At 53.9% G+C, this 18,281-nt stretch overlaps 1 protein-coding gene across 3 annotated transcripts in view; it reads right to left on the reverse strand.

The window, feature by feature from the left end:
- EPHA10 (EPH receptor A10) overlaps positions 1 to 7,386 on the reverse strand; it is a 40,786-nt gene extending 33,400 nt beyond the window's left edge. Inside the window, exons 1-3 of one of the 3 annotated variants that reach the window (XM_065697519.1) lie at positions 7,296 to 7,386; positions 6,153 to 6,217; positions 4,240 to 4,909 (exon numbers count right to left, since the gene is read on the reverse strand). In XM_065697519.1, coding sequence (XP_065553591.1) covers positions 4,240 to 4,909; positions 6,153 to 6,217; positions 7,296 to 7,386 — 826 coding nt within the window. Of the gene's footprint in view, positions 1 to 4,239; positions 4,931 to 5,012; positions 5,025 to 6,152; positions 6,218 to 7,295 lie in introns of those variants that run through there. The other 2 variants (XM_065697521.1, XM_065697520.1) reach the window with 2 other exon arrangements.
- Between the last annotated feature and the right edge of the window lie 10,895 nt (positions 7,387 to 18,281).

Consider the following 18,281-nt stretch of genomic DNA (forward strand, 5'->3'; position numbering starts at 1 on the left):
ACCAGGAGGGGAGGCTGAAAATGGGTTAGGAAAAGAGCAGCAGCAAAGAGCCACCCCAGAACCCAGACTGCGCTGTCGCAAAGCTTGTCTCCTCATTAACAGAAACAATTATAAGCTGCCATAAAGCATAATTACACTACACACAGTGTTAGATTCGTCACCCGGTTCCAGCCATTAATAAGGATGCTCAGGCTGATGAGCACAGAGAACTAGCAGGCTGGTGTCCTTCATTTTTCAGCAGATCACTGATGAATCCCACAGTAGATCAGAAAAGCCATTTCTTGCCTAATGCGGTGTCAAGCGTGCACTACATCCTATACCACGAGCAGTTCCCATTAGCAAAGACTGCTTCCTTCTCATTAGTGTGACTTGTGCCTTTCATCTTATCCCCATGTTTCCAGAGCAGCCACGCCAGCTTGCCTTGTAGAGCTCCAAAGTCCTTCACACAGACATTGCAGGGATGAGCCCAGTACAGACTGAAACCAGGTCTAGTGGAAGGGGTCCATGCCTATGGCAGGGGCATGGAACTAGATGATACCCATAATTTAAATTAGAATGAATCACAGAATCATGGAATTATGGAATCCCAGGTAGGAAGGGACCTCAAGGATCATCTGGTTCAACCTGTCCAGGCAAAGCACGATCAAGACTAGATGGGCCAGGAGCCTGTACAGCTGAATCATAGCATCCTAGAGTGGTTTGGGTTGGAAGGGACCTTAAAGCTCATTCAGTTCCAACCCCTGCCACGGGCAGGGACCCCTTCCACTGGAGCAGCTTGCTCCAAGCCCCTGTGTCCAACCTGGCCTTGAGCACTGCCAGGGATGGGGCAGCCACAGCTTCTCTGGGCACCCTGTGCCAGCGCCTCAGCACCCTCACAGGGAAGAGCTTCTGCCTAAGAGCTCAGCTCAGTCTCCCCTCAGGCAGGTTCAAGCCATTCCCCTTTGTCCTGTCCCTACAGGCCCTTGTCCCAAGCCCCTCTCCAGGTTCCCTGCAGCCCCTTTAGGCACTGGAGCTGCTCCCAGGTCTCCCCTTCAGGAGCCTTCTCTTCTCCAGGCAGCCCCAGCCCAGCTCTCCCAGCCTGGCTCCAGAGCAGAGCTGCTCCAGCCCTCGCAGCATCCACTGGACTCGCTCCAACAGCTCCATGTCCCCCCTGAGCTGTGTTTTAAACGTTGTTTAAACATCGTTTAAAACTCTTGCCCAAGCACTAGAAACTATTTCATCCCTAAAACTGGCACCATTCCTGTGTAGGCAAGAGATGCAGCCACTAAACAATCACCTATTGGAACAAGTGCAGTGCCAGGATGCCCCGCATGAGCGATGCCAGTGTTGGAAGCAGAGAATTGCCCAGCACAACAGCAGCACTGAGCCAGCTCCCCCCACTGCTGTCAGAAGTGGAAGGAAACAAATTGAGAAGGAAACTTCTCTTGAGCACAGATTTACGTTGCTGTCAAAGAAGAGTGGCTGACAGCTATTTCTGGAATCCGGTCTCCATCATATTAATTCAACGTCTGGCTGAAGTTGTCTCATTTGCAGCAAATCTGGCTGGTAAATATTAACCTTGGGCTTTGTTGAAATTCTCCTTGCAGATATTACAAGGGATTGGATGGAAAAGATGAAGCAGAAAGAGACAACTTCACCGCAAATGTCAGGCAGATCCTCCCCATCGCTGTTTCATTTACACAAAAGCTATTGCGAGGCACCACGAAGTAAATGGCAGGAAGGGGCCACAGCTCCTGCCTGGTGAAATTAAGAGTAAAAAGACCTAAGCGCTGAGAAGCCTCCTGAAAACAAAATAGGGATGGGCAGGAGATCATCCACAGTGCAACAGGACTTGTCACTTCCTGCTGTGCATCTGCTGGAAACAGGTTTGAGTGTTAAGCTCAGGGTAAGCACAGGCCAGCATCTGGCTATAGGTAGATATTAGCCACAAAAAGCAGCCCAAATGTATTTACCGTGACAGAACCTCTCCTCTTATTTGAGAGGAGATGTGAAACAGATGCTGAAGCCGCTCGGTGCCCCCCTGGAGATGGCTGCATCTCAACCAGCCCCAAAATGATTCATCAGGAAGCCATGCAAGCCTGGCAGGTACACTGGGGCTTCTTCAGAGGAGCGGTGCCACAGAGGAAGATGGACAGTGAAAAGGCTCAGCTTTCTTGCAGCAGTCATTAGCAGTGCCGTAAATCCCATTAGTCTTTTCTCATCTCCTGATTTCAGTGTGAGGATACAAATGTTCTCTCAGCGGCAGGATGATTTCAGCACTTAAATCACAGTTACGGGGACACCAGCTTTGTGATTTAGGTCCAACAGCTTCACCAGGTCAGTGGCAAATAAAGGAATAAAGCTCCTTCTGGCTGCACAGAAGCCACGCGCTTGGCCCTAAGCACCAACCTGGATCCATTCTGGATCCAGCTCACAGCCAGGCCCTGTAGGATCACTGGACATGGAGCCACCCCTGCAGTCAATGGGGGGAACAAGCAACTGCTTTCAGACACCCACACTGCGGGGGCAGCCAGGAAGTCCTTGGAGAAGACTAAAGGACAAGGGAGAGGACCAGGAGCTGGGAAGCAGCACCAAAGGCAGCCTGGAGAACCACCGGGCATCCCTGGCACCGGGTGAGGGTCAGCCCCTGCCTCCCAAAGCATCTGTCCCTTGAATGAACCCATGGTCCAAGCCCTCATGGCCAGAAGAGCCGCGACAGAGATGGTGGCCAAGCAGTTTCACAGGCAAGGGGAGCCAGTGGACTCGCACCATCCAAAGCCACCATCACCACCGGAGCACAGCCAGGTTTGCTGCTTGCACACCCCCAAACTAACACCGCATTTACCTGCCTCCAGCTCAAGGGCTTTTGTCCCTTGAAGAATTTCCACAGCCCTTGATGCTTCCATCAGAAGCCTTTCAAAGCTCCTCTCTTGGCTCTATGCTAACGCAGGGCTCCAAACCCAAGCACAGAACTTTCAACCCTCCAAAACTTATTTGACCAGGCATCAGACGCTGCTCCGCAGAGAGTGACTAATGACCTGCTTCCTGGGAGCGGGGGGGAAACTTCATTATAGCCATGAAATTACTTCAAATATTTTTCCTTAGAGAATATGAATTATTTAAACTCAACACAGAGAAACCTGAAACATTAGCAAAAGCCTGCTGGGACTCACTATGTAAATTCCCACTCCAAACAGATGGGGAAAGCATGGCGAGCTGCCACGCAGCCACTGAAGCAATGAGCAGTGCTGAGATTTCAATCCGATAGTTTTCATAAGGTCGCCTTAAAGGAGGGCAGCAAGCGAACAGGCGCTACCTGGAGCACTGGGAAAGGATTCCCACCTCCCGGAGGGAGGCGGCAGCGCTGGTACAACTTAAATCTGGAAAGCTTCAGTTGGCTCCTGAAGGGCAGACTTGATCCCTTAGGAAAAGCTCGCTCTCCTGCGGTACCGCACACCTCAAACACGGCGGAGCCGTGCCTGTTTGGGACTTATTTATAGCCATTTTCCTCTCCATCTGCTTTCTACCAGGTGACAAATTGTGGCTGCCCCATTCCTGGCAGTGCTCAAGGCCAGGTTGGACACAGGGGCTTGGAGCAAGCTGCTCCAGTGGAAGGGGTCCCTGCCCGTGGCAGGGGTTGGAGCTGGAGGAGCTTGAGCACTGCCAGCGATGGGGCAGCCGCCCCTCACAGCGCTTTCAGAGGCTGCCTCGCTCTGAGAGGAGGAGCACAGCAGCCAGGGTCCCACACTCGGGGCTGATCCCATGCCTGGCTCTCACCTGCCTTTGAAAGTGAGATCAAAGTGGTCACAGCAGCAAGCTCATTAGAGGGAGACCTGTTAATGTAAAGGTTATATCCACTTTTACAGCTGTCATTAAACGTAACCTCAAGAGCTATAAAGTCACTGAATTATTAAGTCGTGTGTAAAGCATGACAAAGGGGATATTAATGTTCTAGATTAATTTTATAGCTACAGATAAAGCCATGGGAGATGCCTGACGGTACCCAGAGCTTTGGCACGCCTGCCCAGCCAACACCGTGCTGCAGAGCAGCTACCAGCAACGCACCCCATTTACCCAATTGCCACCCTTCAAATCAAGGTCTGGCCGTTAGCTTGGGAGCAGCAATCAGCTAAAAGAATCATACTGCTGACAAAAGGCAATTCCACTTGTCTGCGCCGTGCTCCAGCACTGGAGCAGTCTGGCAGCGACACGGACTGACACAGAGAAAGGCTGCCAGAGGACACCAACAGCCACTTTTACCTCTGCATCCCCCGTCCTTCTCCTCAAAGCCAGGACCACACGTGCACTTCCCGATGGGGACCAGCCACTCGCCCTCAGCGCTGCAGTGCATCCGGGGGGGATTATCCACATCCACTTGGGCGTGAGCAACACAAGCACCCTTCACTTCCACCAGAGTGGCAAATGCCGTCTCCGCCACCGTGTCCGGGAACACGGCCAGGTTCTGCACGGTCGCCAGGCACTTCTTGTAATAGACCCGCACGGAGACCAGCGCCACGCAGGCTCCCACGTCCTGGAAGCCAAGGTGGAAGCCTCTCTTGCTCAGGTGCCCAATCTCCCTCAGCTCCGTGTTCAGCTTCATCTTCCGCTCACCCAGGTCCCCCTGTGTGAAGCTCTCATCAGCAGCGATGGTGTCGATCTTGGTGTGCTTGCTCTCATGGATGCTACGGCCCAGGTCAGAGTCGGACTCGACGTAGTACAGGTTGAAAGTCTCCTTGCAGGTGCCCGTCACGCCAGGGATGCTGTTGCAGTCCCGCAAGGTGAACTTCAGCTCGATGAAGATCCTCTGGCCATCGCGCCGGGCAATCCAGCCTGTCTGCAGCCAGTTGTTCTGGTTTGGCTCCATGACGTTGCAGACCTGGTACGTGCGTATCGGCTTGTAATGCTCATCCACCCCGCTGATTTCTTCCCACTGGGGAAAGAAGGCAAAGGGCTGTAAACAGCTCGTGAGCTGCCATGAGCAAGAGCCAGCTGCCCTGGCAGAAAAACACCCACCACCGCAAGCCTCTCCCCACCTACAGCCCGTTATATCATAGGCAATACAAGTCTTCAGCCCACCAAAACCTCAAGCTGTAGGAGCACAGTGATGCTGCTGGACCACCCAACGCTTGGGCTCCTTGCAGAGGTACAAACATGGAGACACACCTAGAACAAGAGCACTGGCATCAGACCTAATAAAGGACGCATCATCTGCTGAGAAGCCAGAGATGCTTATATCTATATCCCTTATATCTTATGCTTATATCTATATCTATATTCCCTAGATGCTGTCCCTAGGAAGGACCATCTGCACAGCATAAAGCCAGGTGGGGCTGGGCTACCCAGAGAAGTCAAAGGTGGCCAAGGAGATGTGACTCCAGTCACACCATCACAGGAGGACAAATATCTTTGTGACCAGTAGCAGCAGCTTCTCCATCAGGGCAAGTTTTAGCTGGAACAGGACAAACCCTCTGACTACAAATGAAATGGTATTTCCCCAAAGTTCCCAGCAGAGATTCTGATCAGTGAAATGACGATTCCACCCTCACATCCTTAAGGATGACCTGGCAACCTCCCAAAGCAATTCTTTCTGGGTGTAAACTTATGCAAGATTGCCAAAACCACCCAAAATAGTATTTCTTCAGCAGACTAACAGCTGGCCAACACAGATGACTCCACGATCTAGCACTACTCCCTCTGAACACTTTGCTTCCATGATGGAAAATGAACCCACAGCCACAAGCGACACAACTCCCCAGTTTCCCAACACGTTCTCCTGAACACGGTTATAGACTGACCCTGGACCTGATCAGACAAACCCTAAATGATGCTGGGCTGATGATCCCACGCCAGGCACAGCCCTCCTACAAGAGCCGAGCTTGTGTTACAACACAAAGCTTTAACTTGCTGCTATTTATTTGCTTATCACAGGAGTGTAAAATGCATTTGGAGGGGGCATTCCACATTGACCACACTGCTCCCATAACCCATGCTCTGCTCTTCAATGTGCCTGGTGCTGACTAGCACAACAGCTCATGCCAAGCTGCCTGTACACCCCCAGCTCGAGGTGACCCCGTTGCTGTCAGCCCCCTCTGCCAGCTCCATGTGAGCAGGATGCTCACGCTGCAGGGCTTGCGACACCGAGCACCAAAAGGCAGCCCCAGCTCTGCACTTACCCCGTTGGATGGGTGCGAGGTCCAGCCCAGCTCCGCTTGTGATTCCTTTGAATCCAGCAGGACAACTGCAGAGAAGGTGACACGTTAGAAAGCAAACTCACTGACCCTGAAAATGCCAGTAAATATCCAACTGGGAAGCTCGGTGCTGTGCACCCCTCCTGGCATGGGAGTCAGGTCCTGGAATATGGGGAGCAGCTCCCACCACAGCTCCACCAGCATGAGCACGGAGCAGGACTCCCACTGCAGGGCTCTAGGCTGCACTCTCAGCTATGCCATTAACAACACCCTGACCTAACGAGGGTGACAGCCCGGGAAGGCTGCGGTCCTTCCCAAGGGGCTCTGCAGGACAACCCCACTGACACCACTGCAGCGGTACCGTGCGTGTCCTGGAACGGGAATATGTCGGTGGCTGCTTTGAAACGGGAGTTTCCTTGGCAGACTACACCCTCTTCCCACGGAACAGCCGATTCTCCGGGGGCCAGAAGAGCTTTTCCCCATATCCACAGTTTCGGGGCTCCTCCACAGCCAGCAGCGGTCCCTGCCTGCGCCTTCTGCCGCGCCTCACCCCCGGTCCGAGCCGCCCGCTAATACCGGGGGCAGCCTCGCCCGTTTCACTCCGGGACGGCTCCCGACCGGGTCCAGCCCAGTGAGGAGCTCTCTTCCTCCCAGCGCCTCCGGTAACGGCGGGGACCCGAGTCCCCTCTCCTCGGGAGACCCACACACCCCGTCCCGCTCCTCCCCGCGCCCCGCAGAGCGGCGGCACATCCACCCTGCGGAGCCCCCGCCGCGCCTGGAGCGGACCCGGCGGCACCGCAGCCGAGCCGCCACCGGGCTGCACCGGCCTCTCCCGGCGGGTGCGGGCACCGCAACGCCCGAGCCGCGGCGGCGGCGCCGAGCGGTGCCGGTGCCGGTGCCGGTGCCCGGTGCCCGGTGCGGTGGTGCCGGTGCCCGGTGCCGGTGCCGGTGCCCGGTGCCCGGTGCCCGATGCCCGGTGCCGGTGCCCGGTGCCCGGTGCCCGGTGCCGGTGCCCGGTGCGGTGGTGCCCGGTGCCCGGTGCCCGGTGCCGGTGCCGGTGCCCGGTGCCCGGTGCGGTGGTGCCGGTGCCCAATGCCCGGTGCCCGGTGCCGGTCCCTCCCGTCTCACCCTGCTCGGCGGCGGCGCGGGGCAGCACCGGCAGCAGCAGCAGCACCGGCAGCGCCCGCGGGAAGCCGCCGCCGCCGCGCGCCGTCGCCATGGCGCCGCCAACTCCGCGCGCCCCGCGCCACCGCCGCCGCCGCGCTCCGGCCGCTGAGCCCCGCCCCTCCGGGCCCGGCACAGCCAATCACCGCCGACGGGGCGTGGCCGCGGCTGGAACGGCCAATCAGCGGGAAGGGGTGGGGTGGGCGCGGCGTTCACTCTGAAGCCTATTGATGGCAGCGGCGGCCCGAGCCCCAGCCTGGTGTGTCCGGTTGCAGGCTCCTGCCTGTAGACGAGGCCCTCAGTGCCATGGTTCAGTGGTGGCCTTGGCAGTGCTGGGGTAAGGGTTGGACTTGATGATCTTAAAGGTCTTTTCCAACCCGGCTGATTCTACAACCCATGGAAGCTGAAGGACTGCTGGGGCTCAGACAGCCCTTGCTGATGCTGGGATGTTGCAGCCTTGTGGTCACAACCATAACCCACAGTGCTGTGCCCCCACTCCAAGGATGACATTTGCTCCCTGCTGCTATTAACAGGCAGCCAGTGGTGAGTCAGAGCCTTGTTTCTGCACCATAGGGCCCAGGAGAGAAGCAGGGCAGCTCTCAGTGATTCCCAGCAGTAGCAGTTTTATGCCAAGCCCTCTGCTCTGCCTTTCTAGCTTCAGATTTGATTCTCCACTTCTTCTCCAGGTCCTCCAAGCCCAGCGGCTGCCCTAAAAGTCAGAGTAGCCAGAAAGAAACCCCAGAGAAAGGCAGCACTGCAGTGGCCATCACTGAATGGGGAGCCTCTCGCCGGTCCCAGTGCTGCAGGAGAAGAGCAGTGTCGCGTGTCTGCACAAACACGCTCCGTTTAAACACCTCAAAGCATCAGACCCTGAAGCTTGAATTCTGCGGCGCCTCACGCATGAGAAGCTTGCTATCCCACTGAAGCCTGCTGCCAGTCAGGCTCAGATTTGCACATTGCATAATAAGATTAATTAGATATGGTGATTGCAGTTCATTTGCCTCATACCTCAGCTTCTAAGCTCTCTCTTCCTGAAGTCAGTTAGGACTACCCATGTGAAACCATACTTGAAAGTCCCTGCAGGACCAGGAACCGTGAGCAACTCAGGTATCAGCTCAAAACCCTGAGCATGATGTTTCTTTAATCTGTTCCACAGGAATCTTGCCTTTCCAAGCATTTTATTAACACCTAAGGCATGTTTTCTTTTGAGATGTTTGGGAGGCATTGCATCCGAGTGTAAAGCTGTTGGAAACCTGGGGCACTCAGCCAGCTCAGAGGAAGATGCTGCTGCTGTAGCCAGCCTGCAGAGGATTCACAATTGGATTTGACAATATATACCTCTAATATTTCTACTTGTTCTCCATGTCTTCCCACCCCAAAGCACCAATCCCCCGTATTCCAGCTCAGCCCCAAACCTTGCTGTTCAGCTCCCACATTAGCTGAAACCTAATCCAGAGCAGAGACCTGTAAGAGGACACAGCCAGCCTAGCTGGAGAGTGTTTCCATCTCTCCCTCCATTTCTCAGCCCCTCTGCAAACGCAGCCACTACCTTTTCCCTGCATTATCTCGATGGGGGAGAAAATCCCCATCCATTTATCAATGCTCTTTCCATCTGTGAGAGCTCAGCATGGGCTGGTGCATTGCTGCAGTGCTGCTGCATCCCATCAGTGCTCTGCGCCCAGGTGATGCTCCTGGTGAGCCTGGGGTACCACCCTGGTGACTGGAGTCACAAGTTCATATGATTAAACCCTCCCTCCATCACATTAGAGGGCAGGGAAGCAAAAGCCAAGGCTTATTTATGATCTTCCTCAAGTGGAAAGCAGAAGTGACCCATTATTACTGGAGCTTTTTCAAGCCACCCAGGAAGAAAAGTGATATTTAGTCGTCGTTAAAGGCTCATAACTGCATGACAATTTCATGCTATGTTAACTTCGAGGTTTTCTTTTGCATATAAATTTTTAAGGAGTAAAATAGAAAAACCCAGGCACTTGACCTTTAATCACAGTTATTTGTGTGATCAGTCAAGTGTGGGGAAAAGCTAGTTTGTGCTTGAAAGATGCCCTTTAAAACTAGATTGCTCTAATATGACACACAACTCACACAGTGTAATATATGGGATCTCACTTACCAGCCCCTAGGGCACAACTGCCTGCCATTTAGTATTCACGGATAGGATCTTGCTGCTGGTACGTTGGAAGGTATTAACGTCATGGAGCAAATCAATACATCCCCTCGGGAGAGCTCCATTCACCTCCGAAACCCAGGGGAAGTGTAGGTATTCATGTCATCGAAGAACCAAACAGAGAAGAGTGCACGGAGGTGTATGGAGGGTTTGAGGTTAGAGAGATGCTTCTCTAGGAGAAGAGGATGTCATGCTAATAGAGTACAAAGCTTTCCCGTTTATCTGAAGTATTATTCCAAGCACTAATAAGAGTTTAATATTAGAGCAGCCAGAGGGTGTTTTAATTACGATTTTGAAGTATCATGTTGTTTGGGGGAAAGGATCTCATGAACGTTTCTTCTGCAAGACTGGATGACTAAAAGCCAGTGCTGTGCTGAAGGAAGCAGGGACGCCTTTTCAATTGAGACTATTGGATTAATTCGTGATCAGGCACAGGGAGTGACAGGGACGAGCCTCTGAGCCCAAAGGCAGGCAGTGGCACAGCCGAGCCAGCACCAGGGACGTGGCTGGGGGGCAGGACAGGGGGGATGCTGTCCCCAGGATGGCACAATACCTTCCCCCATCCTGAATGCTGCCACATGAGCCTGGAGATGCAAGAGTGGGAAAGCAATATCCAGGATATCCAGGTTCCAGATTGCCAGGGGAGCCTCTGCAGAGAGCCAGGGCCAGCAGAGCCCTGGAAATGTGTAATTCACTGAGCCGAGCTATTACCTGCTGTAAGTGCAGGCAGAAAGATAGGTTTGAAACCACAGTGAAAATAACCCTCCTGGAAAAAACAGAAATCAATACAAACACCAAGGAAAGAGGATCAGAATCCAAGACCATCAATTCCTGAGATAAAGAGTTGAAAGTCTCAGTGGGAGGACAGCCAGATCTGGCCTGAAAAACAAAACTTGGTTTCTTTTGCTGACAAATGACTTTTTATGCTAAAGGACAAAGGAGCCAGGAGGATGTGGGCCTTGGGATGCGGCTTGAAGCAAGCAGAAACCTCACAGAAGCTTTTGCACCTTCCTCTTCCACACGTGAAAGGATTTCCTTACCATGGAGAACAAGGGACTTGTGTGATTTCATGCTGGTTTGGGCCCGGCACAAAAACATGCTCCAGGACAAGGTTTGGTGTTACTGGTGTGACAAGGGTGGAGGCAGAGCAGAGCAGACAACAGCATCAAGGCATCTGGCATTAAGCAAATACCCCACTGAGGAAAGCAGCTCAAATGATGCGCACTGGGTACCAACAGCCCTTCACCATCCCACTGCTGACCCCAGGGCTCTGACACCTCTTCCCAGGAGGACCCTGCTCCATCACAGCCAGTGCCGTCCCATCCCTGCACCATCTCCTCTCTGCTAACTGGTAGAAATCACAGCGAGAAGGGAAGCTGATGTAAAGCTTCCCCATAAATCACAGCCAAAGCTGTGCAGCCCCACATGTTGGGCTGCAAAAGGGGAATACTCCGTGGATTAACTCCTTTTACCTCCTGAGTTGTTTGTGTGGGAATCAGAGCAAAGCAGAGCTATGCATTTGTTTTTAAGGGCTGCATTTCCCTGTCAGATGTGGTGCACTTTGCTTCAGGATTGCTGCGCTAGAAATACTTTGCAGCAGCTCTTTAGCTTTTAAGGTAATCACATAAAAGATCCTTGCCTACGTAACGGCAGCTAATCTGGGTAAATGCCTTGAAGCATCTTTACAGTTCCTGCTAATGGATTCCCAGGCAGCCCACAGAGGTCCGCGTTCTAGCAAATAACGTAAAACACAGCAAATGTCTCATTTTTGTCAGTGCCTCCCATTTGTCATACACCGAGAAAACCCAGAGCTCCAGGCAGCACGAGATCATTATACTTATATAAGTAATACTCCGTCCTGTCATCATCAATATGAAAGCAGCCTTCCACTGGGGGCAAGGATCCACTCAGCATTAAACTCCAACTCAACCGGAGATAGATTATCACACGCTATTGATTAGAAGCAAGCAGGAGGGATGCAGGCACTGCCATCCAGTGACAGAATCCGAAGGGCAAAGCCAAGGCATTTACGGAGCTGGGGAGTTGTGTGTGGAAGATGCTGTTCCCCTTTCCCCACCTCCAGTTGCACTTTGGGAGCAGCAGGAGGCTCACGGGAGATGCTGCCATGCCGTGCATGAGGTGAGTGCAAATCACTGTCCAGAAGCCCCGCATCCCCTGCTTCTATCAGGGTCCAGGGCTTGCCATGCATCATCAGCAGCCACAGGGACCCAACATGGGTTATTGCCTGGTCCCGGCAATGCCATGCTGCCAGCAGCATTCCCAGGATCCAGCCATCCCAGGGTGCTCCATCCCAAGCTGGGTACCTCGTGGTGCCTTCAGCTCCAGCCACAAAACCCCTGTAAGGGAAAACCCACCTATTTTAAGAGCTCTCTGATGTCACTGTCTCTGTGGAGGAGGAACCGACAGATGCACAAGAGCAATCAGGCCACCTAATTCTGCGGATTTATTACATGCATTAATCAGACTCCCTGTGCCATTCCCAGGGGACCCATGCCCACTCCTGCAGCTCAGTGCCTACGGGGATGGAGGCGCACGGCAGAGCTGGAGCCAGTGCCAAGCACTAGGCCAGTGAATCCCAGCTCTTTGGGGCTCTCCTTTGGTGGGCGCAGCCAGAGCAAGCACCAGGGTTGTGCACCCACAGGATGGAGGGTGCACAGCACAGTTATAACCGGGATGGGGGGGTCTGGCACCCCAGAGACCCCCCAGCTTCCCCAGGGAGGCAGGTCCTGCCCTGCAGAGACGCTTTGCTGGTGGTACTGAATACAGCACTGAGCACAGACCGGCTGCTCCTTCCTCTGATTGAAAGCCTGGATTGCAGCCCAAGCGCTCTGTCTGAGCCTCTGGGACCCGAGGTCTCTGATAGAGATGATGATATACCTCAAGTATAATGGTGCAAACAGCCATTATCATAATTTTGATACCAATTACGTGTAATTTGAACAAAGGAGTTGTCCCAGCTTTGATTTGCTCTCTTTGTATTCCTGGCTGGTTTCATTAAAATCACTTACAGAGATTTGCAGCAGTTCTGTTTGAAGTGCTGTCATTAGGGGTTTCATTTCCAGTCGCATCGGAAATCAGTTTACAGCAGGCTGCTGATGCTTTGCAAAGGGATGGGCAGCGTGTGGCCAGCACTTGTGGCCAGACTGGTTCTATTGGTTCTATGGCCACACATGGGTGAGAGTGGCCATGACAAAGTGGCTATGGCAGAAGCCAGTGCCAAGCCCCTACTGCAGCCTCTGCTCTTCCCAGACCTCCCTCAACCGCTCCAAGAACTCCCAGTGCTTCCCCTAATTGTCAAAGGCTTTTTCACGTTCAAGTCTTTGCCCTCATCCCCGTTGCAAATCAATTACCAAGATTCCTAACTTGATTGGCCCCTCAATAAGCTTCCCTTTGCAACAAGGGCACTGAGCTGCCGTGGATTTCCTTGGGGTGAGCGCGGCTCCGGCTCCTGTTCATGAGGCAATCAAAGATGCAAGTTGCATGGCACACTGATGAAGACAGACACTTGGGGCCTCACTCCGTAACTCAATCAAAGCAAGGCACTCACCAATTATCCCTTAGTCACAGGGTGAGGGGGACAGGGAGGTCGTGCAGAGCGAGGCTTTTGCATTTGTCCAGATGAAAGAGGGTAATACACTTTGCAAATGATAATTAGCAATTTACTCCAGCTGGGGCTAATTCCTAGATGCATTTTGCACTCCAGGACTCCGCAACTTGGGCAGACTTTAAATAAGGCACCAGCACCGGCTGCATCCAGCTCCATTAAAGCTCTCCAGTAATAGCAGAGTGGAGAGCTGGATGGCTTCCCGTGCCGCTGGGTGCCTCTGCCCTGCTTGTCACCACGCTGGGGCTGGAGGCAGCCCCCCAGAGAGGGACCACCACCACTGACCCCTCGGGGTGCCAGCTCCATCCCAGTGATGGAGGGATGAGCCCTCCCTGATCCGTGCACCCCAGTCTGTCTCCCAGGCTCAGCACTGGCCACTGTGGAAGGGGCTTTGGGGGGAAAGGGGAGCGATAAATTCAGTGTCCCAAAGTGTGATCACTTCGGAGGTGCACAGAAATCCTGCTTAAATAGACGGAAAGGGAGGAAAAGCCGGAGCGAGCGTCCGATCTGCATGAGAATTCAGGGAAAAGAATATCAAATGGCAGAAACAACCTGTTCCCAGCTGCAGCTGCAGCGTGTTCCTACTGTATCTGGAAGGCCAAGCTCCATCCGTACCAGGATCCTCCTCTGGAAGTGTATGAACGTTTCACTCAGCAAGAGTGGAGGCAGCAGCTTTTTGCCTGTGCTGCAGATTCTGCTGTAATGAAGCATCCGAGGGAATTTTATCAACCCTGGCAGCTCCGGTCTGGGAGAAAGAGTGGGGGGATGCACCCCATGGAAGGGCCTGCATGCAGGGACAGCAGGCGCGGGGGTCACCTTGGTGTGGAGCCGGGTCTCTGCCCTGTGCAGTGATCTGGGGTCACCAGAGTCACATCCGGGCGCACGGAGCGCTCAGTAGATGCCTTTTAGACGTTATTCAATCCCAGACTGATTGATTTACCCATAAACCTTCCTAATGAGTCTGAGAGTGGAGGAATGGAGAGAAAGCAGCACTATTATCTGTAAACAGCTGCGCCTGACAGCCTGTTTAATCACAAGCCGCAGACCGGTAACACCGGCGGAGGACAAGATGAGGCACTGCTCCAATTAGGCACGAACAGGCAGCCTGAGGGGCACTTAACCCACAAGTAAGAGGGGCAAAGAGCAAAGCCAGAGGCTGTCCCAAAGGGGAGACACTTGGAGGCAGGGGGAGGCAGGGCTGGAGTCAGTCCCAACACCCCAAATGGTGCTGAGCCCCAGCATCGAGTGCCCCGTGCTGCCTTCCAGCCCTTCAGGCTGCCTCCTCCTAACAGGATTTAGCAGCCTGAGGGGGATGCGCTAATGGGATAGAGAGGTAAAGAGTTCATCCTGCTCACTTTGCCCTGCTTCTTTCCATTTTCTCTGCGCATCCCTCCCTTTTTCGCTGGCTCACCTCTCCCTGCCTGAGTGCTCCTGAGGTCTGCGGATTAAAAGCATTAATAAGAGCCAGAAATTATTACATGAATCCTATTTATCACGAAGCAAACGGTATCCAGAGGGCTGCAGCCTCGGGAGCTCTGCCCATTGCTCTGCACAAGATGCTGTTGAGGTTGTGGGGCTTTCTCCTTCCCCATCCCTACATCCGGGTGAGGTGGCTCCGGGAGAGAAAGCATCCCCAGAAATTACAGCATCTACAGGGCCCGCAGCACAAGAGAGCAGTGACAGCACAGGGGGAGGCCAGCAGGCTCTGCCCGAGTGCAGGGAAGCGCCGGCTGTGCCAGCACCGCGGGGCAGCAGGATACGGCACCGAGCCCTGGATAACTGGGGCTGCAGCATTCCCGCTGCCAGGATTCCACAGCAGACACCACTCCAGCACGTGCCCTCTCTTCTTGCTATTCCCAATAGCCTGGGTTAAACCAGGAGCTCCTCTGCGGTGAAATCCAAGTGTTCTGATTTGCCTGCGAGAGATCTCATTATCTGCTGCAGGAACAGAGACTCTGACCTTTGTGTCAGGGCCCTTTTGAAGGCAAGAGAAATCCGTTTTCCTTTCTCCAAGACCCCCCCCCCCCCCCGTTTGCTAGGACTTTGAAAGGGCAGGGAAACCATAACTGGAACCTCTGCCTCTAAAAGGGGCCTTCATCGTGGTGGGTTTTGATGAATCAGCATCCTGCACTCCTGTCACTTCCACAGGGGAGAGCGATGGAGACCTCCCTATACCCCCTGTCTGCAGACAGAGAGGAAGAGGAAGGCTTTGGCAAACCTGGAGGCTCCAGGCCATCAGTGTGAGCATCGTGCTCACGGATGAGCCCTGGGGAGGAGGCATGGGGGCCAGGCTGCCCTGTGGGCTGGGGCTGGCAGCAGGCAGGTTCCTCTGCCTGCCAGATGCCATGCATAATTCAGGCAAAACAGTCACTGAAGATGGTCTGAGCGGTGGTAATAAAGCAGACGTTATGACAACACGGATCAATAAGTCCAGAGAGGATCCTTTGCTGAAATGCTGCAATTGTTCAAACCGCAGCTTAATTGTGACAGGAATTGACTTCTCTTCTCTAATATCCCTGACTTTTAATTAAAAGGCAGTTAAGTCGACGATACATTTCCAGGATCATTTAGAGGCAGGACAAGAGTAAGGAGCACGCACTTAAAATGCAGCGATGGGGCCTCGTTAATGCACGGCTGCAGCTTGGGGAGTTGCTCTGTGCTGGTTCAGAGATGCCCGTGGCTCAGCGGGGCACTGGGGACCTGTGCTGGCTCCCACAGCCTCCGCTCCCCTCCAGCCTCAGCACCGACACGGGCACATCCCCACTTGTCTGCTGCTCCCCGGAGTCCTCCATCCGTCTGCATTTCACACCCTCTTGCACACATGAGTGCCTCTAATAGCTCTGATTACCCTGCAGACTCCAGCGCTTTGCTTTGCCCTTGGACGTGGCAGGGACAGGCAGGGGCAGGCAGGGCTGCTCCCACTGCACACCAGTGAAGGCAGTCACTGCAGCACCAGCTACCCCATGGGCAAAGCAGGATGGATGCAGCACCGGCACAGCCTTTCCCATACCCACCCCACAGCCATCCCCTGCTTGGGACCATCCAGAGTTGCATCCACAGCAAGCAAGGAGGAGGGAACGCTGCAGCCCCTGCCAAGGGAGGGATGAGCTCCTCCAGCCTTTTCATTCCTGAATTTCCAGGAAGCTCCTCATGAGCAGGGGTGGCAGCGGTGAGGCACAACGAGACGCGCGAGGAAGCCAACTGCGACCCAGCCAGACGCTTCTCAATCATCCTCTATTAGAGTAAACCAGGCCAAAGCACCTTAATCTGACTGGAGGGAGGCCATTAACATCAGAGACTCCATTAAAGGAAGAAAGGGGCCTTTTATCTACCGATCAAGAATCATAAAGGAGAAAACCTTGGAAGATGCCCATAAATCCCTTAACGCATCCCCAGGGAAACCCCAGCCTGCAGCACAGTGAAGCGGTGACAGCTCCAGCAATGCAGCTCCTGCATTATCCCCACCGACATGTCCGTGAGGCCAAGGCATCTGCTGGAGCCACAGCAGAGCCACAGCAATCTGTACGGGAGACAGCAGCATCTCACCAGGTACCCAAGGCATCCCTAAGGGTTGCCTGTCCCTGCCGAATGGTACCTTGGTGGAGAGCAGAGCTCTTGGGCTGCATGGGTGCTGGGATGGATGCTGGCTGAGCATCCCTGTGGCATTGAACAACCCACCCAGCCTGGTAGAACCAAGCACCCAGCAGAAACCCCTCTCCTGCTTCCAGGAGGAGGAGCTGGACCCAGAGCCAGAGCTCTGCCAAGTTCACACTCACCAGGCAGATGGAAACCATGGCCTCCCATCACTTGAGCTTTAATAACGGGGCATTAACAGGAGTAATCAAATCTCCCCTCCCTACCACCCAGTCCTGGTGCTGCTTGGAAAAGACATGTGCTGCAGCCAGAAAAGTGGCATTTGGATCAGATCCATAAGAAATTGAGTAGTAATTTAGTGATAATTTAGGGCTCTCCTGTCACTTGGAAAGCAAAGTTGGACCAGCAAGTCCTGGCCAAGCAGCCTCTGTCTCGCAGGCTGCATCCCGGGGGAACATCCGGAGCCGATGCTCAGACCCTGGAGCAGCAAAGCCACGTTTTCACAACCGACATTTTGAACTGCAGTGGTTGCAAACGTGCCATTGCCATAGGCCTGTGGGCACAAGCAGCTGGTTGTGTCCTTTGGGAAGCTTCTTCTCTTTATCAACACACACAGCCACCAGTACAGAGCTGCCTGGTGAGCTGCTCTATCAGTCCTCAGCACAGGGCTTTGGAGAGGGCAGTAACTGGCTCTTGATACTGGAGTTCCCCACCTGCATATCCCCCTCTGTCCCAAGGAACGTACCTGTCAGAGCGCAGCTGAAAGCCAGGAGTGCTGGAATTGAGCAGCAGCACAAAGCAGGGAGAGGCGCAGGTCCTGGACCCCTGTCTCTGCATTAAAAGGTGCTGGGGTAGCTTTGGGCCATTCCTGTAAAACAGAGCTGGAATTTCCTCTGCGGGTGGATACCTAAGTGGTCAGGCACTGCGGCAAATCCAGTTTCCCTCGGACTGATTGGATTAGAGAGCAGAGGTGCTTGAAAGCTTGATGATACTGCCAGGAAAGAAGAGCAAAGACTGAAGAAGATTCTCAGAAGCATCCACTCTCTGCTATTCTCCCCCAAAGCCACTGCTTGCTGCCAGCTGGACATGCAGAAGCATCACCTTTGCAAACACACTCCAGTTATTGATATCGTGAAATAAAAGCCAAAACACAGGCAGTGACAAATGGTTCCCCGCTCTCTGAACCCCTCCCAACCACCCCATTGTGCTGCATCCCTGCCAAACACATCCAATACAAAGTGCGGCCCCTCCGTTGTTCCTGTTTCCCGGTGAGGAAGGCACCCATGGGGTCAGGCAAGTCGCATGCCTGCACCTCACAAGTGATGCCAGGAAGACAGGGAAGCCCCAAAGCCTCCTTCCTGGAGAGAGGAAATCCAGCACCTGAGCACACAGACACCCCCGAGCGAAGGATAACGCTGCCTGGCAGGGACACCAGCGTCAAGGAGTGGGACAGCCCGGACAAGTTCCCATAGGATTTGTGGTGCTCTAACACCTCTTCACGCTCTTAAGCTTTTAATTCACCCAGCTTTGGTACCTTGGATGCTCTGTT

Source organism: Lathamus discolor, chromosome 18 (genome assembly GCF_037157495.1).
Source record: "Lathamus discolor isolate bLatDis1 chromosome 18, bLatDis1.hap1, whole genome shotgun sequence".
NCBI lineage: Eukaryota > Metazoa > Chordata > Aves > Psittaciformes > Psittacidae > Lathamus > Lathamus discolor.